Source organism: Pongo abelii, chromosome 3, assembly GCF_028885655.2.
Source record: "Pongo abelii isolate AG06213 chromosome 3, NHGRI_mPonAbe1-v2.0_pri, whole genome shotgun sequence".
In the NCBI taxonomy this organism is placed as follows: domain Eukaryota; kingdom Metazoa; phylum Chordata; class Mammalia; order Primates; family Hominidae; genus Pongo; species Pongo abelii.
Window position 1 is genome coordinate 1,192,990 of NC_071988.2, and position 12,341 is coordinate 1,205,330.

The window sequence follows — 12,341 nt, forward strand, 5'->3', positions numbered from 1 at the left end:
GGAAGGACGTAGGGGACGTGGGAAGGACGTGGGGGGGCGTGGGAAGGACATGGGGGTGGTGTGGGAAGGACGTGGGGGACGTGGGAAGGATGTGGGGGGTGGTGTGGGAAGGACATGGGGGGGGGATGTGGGAAGGACGTGGGGGGTGGCGTGGGAAGGACGTGGGGGGTGGCGTGGGAAGGACGTGGGGGGTGGCGTGGGAAGGACGTGGGGGGTGGCGTGGGAAGGACGTGGGGGGTGGCGTGGGAAGGACGTGGGGGGTGGCGTGGGAAGGACGTGGGGGGTGGCGTGGGAAGGACGTGGGGGGTGGCGTGGGAAGGACGTGGGGGGTGGCGTGGGAAGGACGTGGGGGTGGCGTGGGAAGGACGTGGGGGGTGGCGTGGGAAGGACGTGGGGGGTGGCGTGGGAAGGACGTGGTGGTGGCGTGGGAAGGACGTGGGGGGTGGCGTGGGAAGGACGTGGGGGGTGGCGTGGGAAGGACGTGGGGGGGTGGCGTGGGAAGGACGTGGGGGTGGCGTGGGAAGGACGTGGGGGGTGGTGTGGGAAGGACGTGGGGGACGTGGGAAGGACGTGGGGGGTGGCGTGGGAAGGACGTGGGGGGGGTGGGAAGGATGTGCGGGTGGCGTGGAAAGGACGTAGGGGGGACGTGGGAAGGACGTAGGGGACGTGGGAAGGACGTGGGGGGGTGTGGGAAGGACGTGGGGGGTGGTGTGGGAAGGACGTGGGGGACGGTGTGGGAAGGATGTGGGGGGTGGTGTGGGAAGGATAAGGGGGGGTGGTGTGGGAAGGACGTGGGGGGTGGTGTGGGAAGGACGTGGGGGACGTGGGAAGGACGTGGGGGGTGGCGTGGGAAGGACGTGGGGGGTGTGGGAAGGATGTGGGGGGTGTGGGAAGGATGTGCGGGTGGCGTGGAAAGGACGGGGGGGGGCTATGGGAATAACATGAGGGTGGCATGGGCCCTGCTCCCTGCCCCTCTTGTTTGGACGAGGCTGCCAGTATGTGGAACCCAGGGGGGTGCCCTGTGGCCCAGCAGCTGTTCCCACCTTCCCTGCAGCCACAAGCTTTGAAGGTGGCCTTGCCAGAGGCCCCACCGGACGTCTCCGGGGAGCTGCAGCCAGACTTTGGGCACAGCAGGCAGTGCCTATGGGGAGAGAGACACCCTCCAGCCGGCCTCCCTCCACCCCCAGCCCCACGACGGCAAATGGCTCCTCCAAGGGTCTTCAGCGAGGTGTCTGGGCCTCTTCTGCCAAGGCCGTGTCATCGGGAGGTGGCCCAGTCAGGGTGGCAGGAAAAAGGACCAACAGGGCTCAACCGGCAGGTCCCGATAGAGGGACCACTTCGGAGGTGGTTCAAGGAGCCGAGCCCCAGGGTGGGAGGCCTGGGACCAGCCCCCAGCGGAGAGCGACGGCCCCAGGCCTGGAAGGCGGGATGGAGCAGCTGGCGTGCCCTGCAGGCGGAGTGGGAAGACACGGGGAAGCCGGGCCCTGGTAGCGCAGGCTGCAGGCAGGGCTGTGTGGGACAGGGCGGCTTGCCCAGCTTAGCTTCTTCCTGGCCCGGGTGGGCTCCGTCCTCTTCTCTGGGCCAGCTGCGCCGGAGGCCCTGGGAAGAGGCCCCCTGCTCTGGCCCTCAGGACCTGCTCCCCGGCCTGGAAAGTCTGAGCTGGCCCCGCTGCCGGGACAACCTCCCCAGCCTCGCTGGTGGCCTAGTTTCTGCTGGGTGCAGAGGGAATGTGGGTCAACGTTTGCAAGTCTGGCCCGGGGCCAGAGTCAGTGGAAGGAAAAACACTCAGCGGGGGCTGCCTGGCAGAGGCCTCACCCCACAGCGGGCGGTTCCAACCCCACAGCCGGCGACTCCACTCTACAGCCAGCAGAGGCCTCACCCCACAGCCGGCGGCTCCAACCCCACAGCCGGGGGCTCCAACCCCACAGCCGGGGGCACCAACCCCACAGCCGGGGGCTCCAACCCCACAGCCGGGGGCACCAACCCCACAGCCGGGGGCTCCAACCCCACAGCCGGGGGCACCAACCCCACAGCCGGCGGCTCCAACCCCACAGCCGGCAGAGGCCTCACCTCACAGCCGGCGGCTCCGGGCTCAGGGCCACAGGGAGGGCGCCCCAGGCAGCACCTCCTGCTGGGCTCTGCCCCCACCGCCGTCCTCTGGAGATGGCCCAAGGCTGGTGCCCATGACTCACTGTCCCACTCCTGCATCTCCTGTGGTCCCAGGGCAGGTCCCGCTGGTGTGTGGCTGGCCTCGCAGGAACCACTTCACTCTCCCCCATCCACTACTCCACAGGCAACAGGACCGGCCCCCTGGCCCCTTGGTGGGCGCACCGGCTTGGTGGCCCTGGAGGCCCCCTGCCCCTCAGAGGTCTCTCAGAGGCCGGCCAGCTTCCAGCACCCTCCCTGAGTCCTCAGCTCCTTGGAGGCTGCCATGGCACCCGAACCCCCACCCCCGCCCCAGGCTCCAGGCACAGCTCCAGAGGTTGGGCGGGTGGGGGCTGCATCCCGGGCTCCACATGTGGGTAGGCACTGCCGCAGCCCCTCCCGAGTAGCCCTCAGCAAGCAGGGCTGGAGGGTGGGCTCCGTGCAAAATCGCCGTCACAGCCCCAGGGCCGTCAGCAGGCAGAGGCGCAAAGCCTGGTCGTGGCCCGCAGCCCTGGGATGCCGCCGCCCCAGGACCCCCCACCCCTGGAGACCCCCAGCCCCCAGGATGCCCACACCTCAGCCTCCCCAGTAGTTGGGACTACAGGTGTGCACTACCACACCCAGCTACTTCTTTTTTTATTTTTGTAGAGCGGTCTCGCTGTGTTTGCCCAGGGTGGTTTCGAACTGGCTTGGAGCCATCCCCCTGCTCGGCCTCCCATGGTGCTGGGATTGCAGGCGTGAGCCCCACGCCTGGCCACGCGCCTTGTTGTGTCGGTGACTTCGCCTTTGCTGTGGGGGTCTGGGTTGGGGTCCTGTGGCTCACTTGAGAATAGAAGATCATGGGGTAGTTCCCGGCACCCTCCCGCCAAGGAGGCTGACACATGGCAGGACCACCCCCTGGCTGCCCCATCGCCGCCCGCCGACAGGCCCTCTGCCTCTCCTCTGTGAACCACGAAGCACGTCAACGGGGTGCCTAGTGCCCCCTCAGTCAGCGCTCATGGGGAAGGCCCTTCTTTAACGTCTCTTACTGGGTACACCCAGAGGCCACGTGTTCCAGGCTCAGAAAGACCAGGAGAAATCCCAGCTTCTTCACTCACGGCTCTGCATCTTCAAGAAGGTGACTGTGCCTCTCTGAGCCTCAGCCTCCTCTGTCTGACAGCACAGAGGTCTGCAAGTCTCTAGAGGCCGCGTGAGCTCCATGGGGACCTCTCATCTATGCCACGGAAGCAGCTGCGGGAAGTGCAAGTGAGCTCTGTGGCCTCATGCCGACCAAGACCCTGGGGGTCACACCAAGCAGCACCGAGAAGCACAGCAGAGGCTGCCGCGGTGACCAGGGTTGCTGCCTGCCTGCCACACACCCCACTTGGGCCTCTGGCTGTCTCCTCTCCTGCAGAAACCCCATGGGCAGGTGTGCAGCCAGCGCGGACGGAAGACGTGTGTGCCAGCAGAGACGGCATGAGGCCTGGAGTTCTCATCTGTGCCACCAGAAGCAGGGGACAGTGAAACGTCGCACATGATCACCAGGGAGACGGCTCCATCCCAGGCATCACAAACCAGCCCAGAAATGTCACCGGTAAGTGCGACAGCAGACACTAGAAGGTATGTCATCCATACGCATTATCCAGAGAAGGTACTGGAAGGAAGCCAGTCACTGCCCCTGAGTCAGAGCAGAGAACACCCCCCTGACATCAAGGTAAGGCCAAGGGGAGAGGAAGCAGGGCTGAGTAGGGCCTGTGACGTCAGCCCGTGCGGGTGGGCATGTGGCAGGGACAATGACTGAGATAGAAGACATAAACCTCCATGGGCCAAACATGGGAGCTAAACTCGGAAAGCCAACTGGAAGGGGACGCGATGAGGGGACTTGAGGGTCACAGGAGCTCCCTCCATGTCTCTCTCTCCATAAGTAGGTCTAGTGGCAACAGAAAAATGCAGACGGATCAATATGGATGGTCATACTCACGTTCCTCATGGGAAACGGCGCTTCCGAACATTCCTCACGGGAAACAGCGCTTCTGAACGTTCCTCACGGGAAACAGAGCTTCCAAATGTTTCGACTTCCGGTAAGTCCATGTCTGTTGTGTATTGGCTGCAAAGAAAACCTCAAGGAACTAAAAAGTAGAATAATTTAAATGATCCTATTATCCAAAAAATTGTAAAATAAATAACGGAAAGTGCCACCTCTTCCCCCAAAAACTTAGAAACCAACACACTCCAGGTAGCCCTTGGGTAAATCAGGATATTAAATCTGAAAGTGCACTCTCTGAAAAGCCGAGAAACCATAAATATCGATCCAGTACCGAGGACTCAGCTAATGCAACGCCCAGAGCCCCCAGCACAGCTGTTGTTTTTTAGAGGAAAAAATAAACAAGAGGGACTTTGTGCCACCCTAAGAAACTAGAATGAGAACAATAAAGTGCATTTTAAAAAGTAGGGAGAATTATGAAGATAAAGCCAGAAATTAATGAAGTAGAAAACAAATAAGTAAAAAGGAGAAATGATTGTTTTTCTGAAAGAAATAAAATAAAATCCCCTTGGCCAGCCCAAAAGCTGCATCAAGAAATGACTGCCTAGGCTGGGCATGGTGGCTCATGCCTGTAATGCCCACACTTTGGGTGGCTGAGGTGGGCAGATCACTTGAGGCCTGGAGTTTGAGACCATCCTGGCCAATATGGTGAAACTGTGTCTTTGCAGAAACACACAAATTAGCCAGGCATGGTGGTGCGCGCCTGTAGTCCCAGCTACTCGGGAGGCTAAGGCAGAACAATTGCTTGAATCCAGGAGGCAGAGGCTGCAGTGAACTGAGATCGTGCCACTGCACTCCAGCCTGGGTGATAAAGTGAGACTCTGTTTCCAAAAAAAAAAAAAAACCCTAAAACTAACTAAATAAATGACTATCTCTATTTAGAATTTTTGTACATTGAAATAAAAAACCCCACACATGACTAGGAAGAAGGAGACCCCAGGATGGAAGAGGCTGGAGGAATGATGAGACAGCCCGCTCGGCCGGGGCAGCTGCTTCGAAACCTGCAGCAGCCATATTATCGTGGGTGTAAAGCCCAGAATGACTCTGGACAAGCGGCACCATGCAGAGATGAGCACGAGGCGCTGGAGAGGGCGAGAGCTGAGCCAGGAAAGGAGGCACCAGGAGCAGATGTCCGCAGCTGACGATGACTTCACCTTCCATGGAAAGAAAGTCATCCCAGGGTTACTTTAACCTTCCCAAGACATGAAAGGATGGAAAACTCTGTAATTCATCTCATGAAACCAGGATAACTTAATTCAAAAACCTGATGTGGAACAAAAAGAGAAAACCATAGACAAATATCACTTTTGGAAGATGCAAAAAAATCTAAATAAGAGAACAGCAAATAGGACTCAACGCAGCGTCAGCGGATTCTACACAAGAGAACAGCAAATAGGACCCAACGCAGCGTCGGCGGATTCTACACAAGAGAACAGCAAATAGGACCCAACGCAGCGTCGGCGGATTCTACACAAGAGAACAGCAAATAGGACCCAACGCAGCGTCAGCAGCATCCTGTTATGGCCAAGCAGATGAAGGCCAGGCTTACGAGGGCAGCCCAGCGATCAGAGACGTCATTTCATTAGCCAATTAGCACAGAAAATTCAGAGAACCCCATCGACAGGTACTGAAAAGAAAATTGACCAAATTCAGCAATCGTTATGAATAAAAGCACTATTTCTAATAAAATAGAAAAAAGAGCAAAAGTCTCTGTTCACAATAGTGGCCAAGATCATTATACGTGGAAAACACAAATGTCACAAATCCAGGGTCGACTCGTGGGGCCTGCTGCTGTCATAATTGTCCAGCATTTTCTCGAAGGTTCTGGCAAACTTAAAAAAAAAACAAATAAATGGCACAAACATCAGAAAAATAAGACAATTTATTTTGTTGATGACATGATTGTAAACCTAGTTATGCCTCTGCCCCCTCATTTAAAAATTAAAAATCAGGCCAGGTGCGGTGGCTCACGCCTGTAATCCCAGCACTTTAGGAGGCCAAGGTGGACGGATCACCTGAGGTCAGGAGTTCGAGACCAGCCTGACCAACATAGTGAAATCCTGTCTCTACTAAAAACAAAATTAGCCGGGCATGGTGGTGCATGCCTGTAATCCCAGCTACTTGGGGATATGAGGCACAAGAATCGCTTGAACCCATGGGCGGAGGTTGCAGCGAGCCGAAATCACACCACTGCACTCCAGCCTAGGCCAGAAGAGTGAAACTCCATCTCAAAAAATCTTAAAATTAAAATTAAAAATCAGTAAAAAAATTTAATACAAGATAAATATACAAAAATTAGTAACTTCCCACTCCTCTAGCAATAATCACCTGGAAATTAAAAAAAAGGGAGTCGAAATATTCCCTTTGCCATGGCAACTGAGTAGTTGGGGTGAAGGTTAGGATGCTGTACAGAGCAGCTCCGGCTATGGGGAGCTCGACGGAGGCATCATTTCTCTCCCACATGGTAGCTGAGAAGAGCTGGGTGTGCTGCTCTGTTGCCACACGTGGGGTCCCCCCATCACGCCTCTCCTCTAGCCTTCCAGGCGTCTTTCCTGGCTGCGGGGTTCCACTGGGTGCAGAAATGCCCACGTCCAGCTGGCAGCAGGGGCCATGTTTTCCAAGACCACATGTGAGACGTGGCCCGTGTTGCCACGTGCATTCCATGGGACCTGGCCTGGCTGGAACATGGTCTCGCCATGGCAGGGACAGGGCAACGTCACTGCAGGAGAAGGGGCCGGAGCTGGCAGGAACAGCGTCTCCAGGTGACAAAAGCCTCCGACAATTTGGCGAGAAAGGTGGGGGTGGGTATGACAGGACGCAGGGCCCCCACCACTCAAGCAAGGACAGCGGGGAGCAGAGCCACGGAGAAGGCCCAGTCTGGAGCCGCTCCTGCCAGCCTGAAGCTCAGCCTCCAGGTTCCATTAAATCACCTCCAGTTATTCCAGGAGAAACGACGCACGGCCTAGCAAAGAAAGAACAGGCAGCTTGGACCCAGGCTCCAATCCCGGCTGCCAGCTACCAGACAGGGGCAGCCACATCACGTCTGTGTGCCTCAGTTTCTACATCTGCGGCTGGGGTGATGGTTGTGCCCGTCCGGTGGGGCTGCTGTGAGTTAAGGGGTGAGAAACACTTCCCTGTCCACTGTCTCTGACACGTTCTTCCTGGGTCACCCCTCACTCAACACCCCCAGAGACCGGGCAGGCGCCACGGACAGTTGAGAAGGCGTCCAGCCTGCAGAACGGAGTCCAGGACCCAGAGAAGCTTCAGGGGTGAGCAGGGTGGGTCGGGGCCGGGGAGTAAATGACACGGGGAGCAAGTGGAGGGAGGAGGGGGCTTCAGGACAGGAGGTGCAGGCTGAGCGAGGATGGTTGAGCAGCCGTGGTGTCAGAGCAGGGGAGGCTCAGTGGGGGCGGGGGCAGGCTCAGCCTCTGAGCTTCTGCCTCCAGGATGTTATGGATCTGGCGGGGAACGCGTAAACCATGAGCTCACCCCACGGGAACGTGGTTTCCTCTGGCTGCCCCCACGACAGCTGTTCCCCATCAGCACAGGCCCCATCTCCCTAGCAGGAAGCTGGGCAGCCACTGCAGGCCAGGTGTGGACGCCTCTCACAACCCTCCCATCTGCGTGGACATCGCTGGAAGGGGTGGTAAGGGGGAGGGGAGCAGCAAGGAGAGGGTGGGTGCAGCCCCCCCACACCTCTGGCCCCCTCTGGTCCCTGCCTTTGCTGTGACCATGTGGAGGACGCCCAGCTCCCGGAGGTCAGGCCAAGCCTGCAGGGTCCTCAGTGCCACCAATCAGGCCTGACCCCGACCGCTGCAGCACCACGTGGTGCCTCTGCCCTGGATGTGGGCACCCCCGTGCTCTCCTGGCTCTGCTGCAGCAGACCTGTACGCCAGGGCCTTCTAGACGGTTCTGGCCCCTCCCGTGTGGACTGTTCCCACCATACCTGGTCCAGGCTAAGGCTTCCTGGCCCTTCCCCCTCGCACCCTGACGAGGTTGGCCTGGGGGGCCCACGGATGCACCCTGCCCGCGTGGCCCTCTGCGGTCACCCACAGCCAGCGGGACCCAGATTCCCTGCAGGCCAAACGCAGGTGCCCCGGTTCCTCCAGCCCCTCCCCCCGCAGTATGTGGCCAGTGACAAAGAGGGGATGGGTCTGGCCCTGTGCCATGCTGGGGCCCCATGCCCACCCTACCCGCGCTGAGTGTCCCGGCTGTGAGTCCCCAGCCCACTGGCTTCAGGCACTGCCAAGCCCCTTGGTCACTTCCCTGAAGAGGGTGTGGGTTTCTCCAGGCCAGGCCTGTGGTCAGCAATGCAGGCAGGTATTTGTGACCAGGGCATCTGTGCTATCAGGAACAGCCCCCAAACCACGCAGGGAGGGAGAAGGCCCTGAGAGAGACGGTGCCGTTACACACATGTGACCACAGAGAAGGCTGCCTTCACCCTGTCTGTACCCTGGGAGTGCCTGCCACACTGAGGACCCAGCGCAGTCAGCGCAGTTTCCGGTTTTCTGATGCTGCCTTTTTTTTTTTTTTTTTTTTTTGAGACACAGTCTCGCTCTGTCACCCAGGCTGGAGTGCAGTGGTGTGATCTCGGCTCACTGCAAGCTCCGCCTCCTGGGTTCACGCCATTCTCCTGCCTCAGCCTCCTGAGTAGCTGGGATTACAGGCGCCCGCTGCCACGCTCGGCTAATTTTTTTGTGTTTTTAGTAGAGACGGGGTTTCACTGTGTTAGCCAGGATGGTCTCGATCTCCTGACCTCGTAATCCACCCACCTCGGCCTCCCAAAGTGCTGGGATTACAGGCGTGAGCCACTGCGCCCAGCCGGTGCTGCCTTCTTGAGGTGTGGCCTCCACAGTGCTTCACCTGGCTCCCGCAAAACAGCTTCATTGAGATGAAATTCACATGCACACAAGTCACCCTTTACAGTGTACAATTCAGTGGTTTTTAGTATATTCACGAAGTTGTGCAACCATCCCTACTCATCTCATTCCGGAACACGTTTATCATCCGCAGAAGACGTCCTGTGCCTGTTAGCAGCCGCTCCCCTCCACGGTTTGAGTGTGGCCACAACGGAGCGTCAGACAGCAGTTTATCAACAGAGACTTCCTGCCTCCCAGTCTGGAGGCCAAGGTCGGGTCCTCCGCTTCCACGATGGACCCTTGCACATCACATCCTCACCGGCTGGAGGGGGGCCTGCCCCACAAGCCCTTTTCATAGCGGCTTTAGTCACAAGGGCTCTGCCTCATGAGTGGATCAAACACCTCCCATCAGGCCCCACCTCCCGGCACTGCACGGGGTCTAAGTTTCACCCTGAGCTTTAGAGGATGCAAACGTTCCAACCACGGCACTGCACGCTGGGCCCAGTACTCACCGCTCTCACATACAAAATCGTATGAGTCAGCGTTCTCTAGAGGGACAGGACTCGTAGGATATATGAACGGGATGATCTTGGACTCCTTGCCTACCTTCCAGACACACGGGGGCAGGGCTGGGCCCCCACGGCTTCGCTGGGCTCAGTTCACTCAGCGCTCATGGGTCGGAGTCTCCTGCCTGCCGCTCTCCCAGGCTGTGCTTGCTCGCTGGTGGCCCTGCAGTCCCGGGGTCTCGGAGGCATCCCCTGCCTCAGCTCCAGTGGGCATTGCCTCGGTGGGGACTCCGAGGCAGCTCCACCCCCACGATGAGCCTCTGCCTGGGCCCCAAGGCTGTCAGCAACATGCTTTGAAATCTGGGTGGAGGCCACCGTCGCCTGCAGGGTCAGTGCCGCGTGGACACCAAGGCCCACCGCATGTGCCTTCGGGAGCAATGGTTGGAGCTGTGCCTGCGCCTGCCTGAGCCATGGCTGGGGCGGCCAAGGAGGGCTGGGCCACGATCAGGGAGACCCAGGCAGGCAGTGAGCTCTGCGGTCCCAAAGGTGCCCCAGGGGCCCATCCCTTGCCATGATTCTGCCCCCAGGGCCCTTATAAAAGGGCTGGAAGGAACTAGCTTGGCTGTTTTTCCTCCGAGTTCTGCCATGTGAGGCTGGATACGCCATTGGAGCTGCCCTCAGCAGACCCCAGCCTGTTGGTGCCTGGATCTTGGACTCCCCAGCTTGAGAACTACAGGAAATAAATTTCTGTCGCTTATAAATTACCCAGTCTGAGGTGTGTTGTTACAGCAGCGGGGATGGACTAAGACCCTTCCCGTTTTCCCCCAGCTGTGCCCTCACCCTCAGCCCCGGGCAGCCGGGAGTCTACTCTGTGTCACCGTGGACCTGCCCATTCCAGACATTTGACATAAATGGTCTCACGTGATATGTGGCCGTCCGCATCTGACCTTCACTTGGCAAATGTTTGCAAGATTCATCCACTTTGGAGCATGGGCCAGAGCTTCATTCCTTTTTACAGGTGAAGAATAGTGTGGGGCCAGGCCACGATGTGCCCATCTGTCCCTCAGCTGATGGACATGTAGGCTGTGCCCACCTTTGGGCTATTGTGAATAATGCTACTAGGAACATTTGTGGATAAGCTTTTGTGTGGACATGTTTCTGATTCTCGGGGATGTGTACCCAGGATTGGGGTTGCTGGGTCGCATGGAATTCGGCTTCACACTTTGAAGAACAGAACAGCTGCATGTGAGGTTCCCATGTCTCCGCCCTGACACCTATGATGCTTTCGGTTCCAGCCATCATCCCAGTGGGTGTGAGGTGCGGTCTCGTATGGTTTTTATTGGCATTTTCCTGGTGGCTAATGGTGTTAAGCAGCTTGTCATGAGCTTGTTGGCTGGTCGCATACATTATTTGAAAAAAACATCTATTCAAAATATTTTGCCTTTTTTTTTTTTTTGAGTTAGAGTCTCGCTCTGTCGCCCAGGCTGGAGTGCAGTGGTGCGATCTCAGCTCACTGCAACCTCTGCCTCCCAGGTTCAAGCAATTCTCTTGCCTCTGCCTCCCGAGTAGCTGGGATTACAGGCGTGCACCACCACACCCAGCTAATTTTTGTATTTTTAGTAGAGATGTGGTTTCACCATGTTGGCCAGGCTGGTCTCAAACTCCTGACCTCAAATGATCCACCCAGCTTGGCCTCCCAAAGTTCTGGGATTACAGGCATGAGCCACTGCACCCAGCCTCCTTTGCCCATTTTTAAACTCGGTTGTTTATCTTTGTATTGCTGAGCTGTAAGAGTTCTTTAGCACATTGGTTTTTCACTGCCTTACCCTGGAGCCCATACACATCCTTTCTGCTCAGTCGTTAGCCACAAATGCAGAGAAATGCTATTGTGTGGCCCCATGACCTCAGCCTGATGTGCAGGGGTCCCCAAAATATTAGACGGGCACTGACTGTCTGCAGGATACAGACCCGGGAGGGTGGCTTTGCACTGTTGATCTGACCACAGCCCCTCATTGATTCAAAACGTCCCCTTTAGCGTGTCTGTAATGCCTGTGTGTTCACCATTCATCTTGTTACTGTGACCGACCCATGCACCAGCTCCACACGGGGCTGACCAGGTGCAGCCTCCGGTGTGTGTTAAAACCCGGTGGCCACGGTTCCCTTGTTCATCTTTTGTTCCAGAATTTCCTTAGTTTTCTTACTTATTTTTCCACGTTAACTTCACAATCAATCCACCTGATTCCAGGGGTCTCTGGTGTTTTAATTGGCCCCGCTGTGGCAGCTGGCCAGCACAAGGGATGGCGCCTCATGACGCCCAGGACAGACCGGGCTTGTTGCTGGTCTGTGGTCCTCAGTCAGGCCTCAGACCCTCTATAACAGGTATAGATCTGCTCCTAGAAACTTACAATGTTTGTTGCTGTTGGGAATGGTGCCTTTTCTTTCTTCATTGTGTCTCCTAACTGGAAGTGCTTGAATTTGAAAGATGCTGATTCCTGACTCTGAATCTTGTGCACAGCCACCCTCCTAAACTCACCTCTGCCTTCGAATCAATTTTCTGAGTCTATGAGGAGTCGCAGCAGGCTGTGCTCAGGTGCAGAGCCTCTCTCCAGCCATGTGCATGCAGCTTTTCCCAGGGCTCTTGGCTGTGAGGCCTGGCCTGTCCCTGTGGCCGAGGTGGAAAACCCAGCTGTCCCCTCCCTGTGCCCTTGCCACGCTCTCCCCGTAATGCTGCCCAGACTGTGCACAGGGCAGGGCCCTGGGGACACATGGAGAGGAACTGGCTGCGGGTGGAGACAGCACCCGGCTGAG

At 57.7% G+C, this 12,341-nt stretch overlaps 1 protein-coding gene across 1 annotated transcript; it reads right to left on the bottom strand.

Moving 5' to 3' along the window:
- Positions 1-7,727: 7,727 nt before the first annotated feature.
- On the bottom strand, positions 7,728-8,350 carry LOC100940082 (collagen alpha-1(II) chain). Its single transcript, XM_009239722.3, is given in 2 exon segments — positions 7,728-7,859; positions 7,862-8,350. Coding segments are annotated over 2 exon segments (621 nt in total).
- Between the last annotated feature and the right edge of the window lie 3,991 nt (positions 8,351-12,341).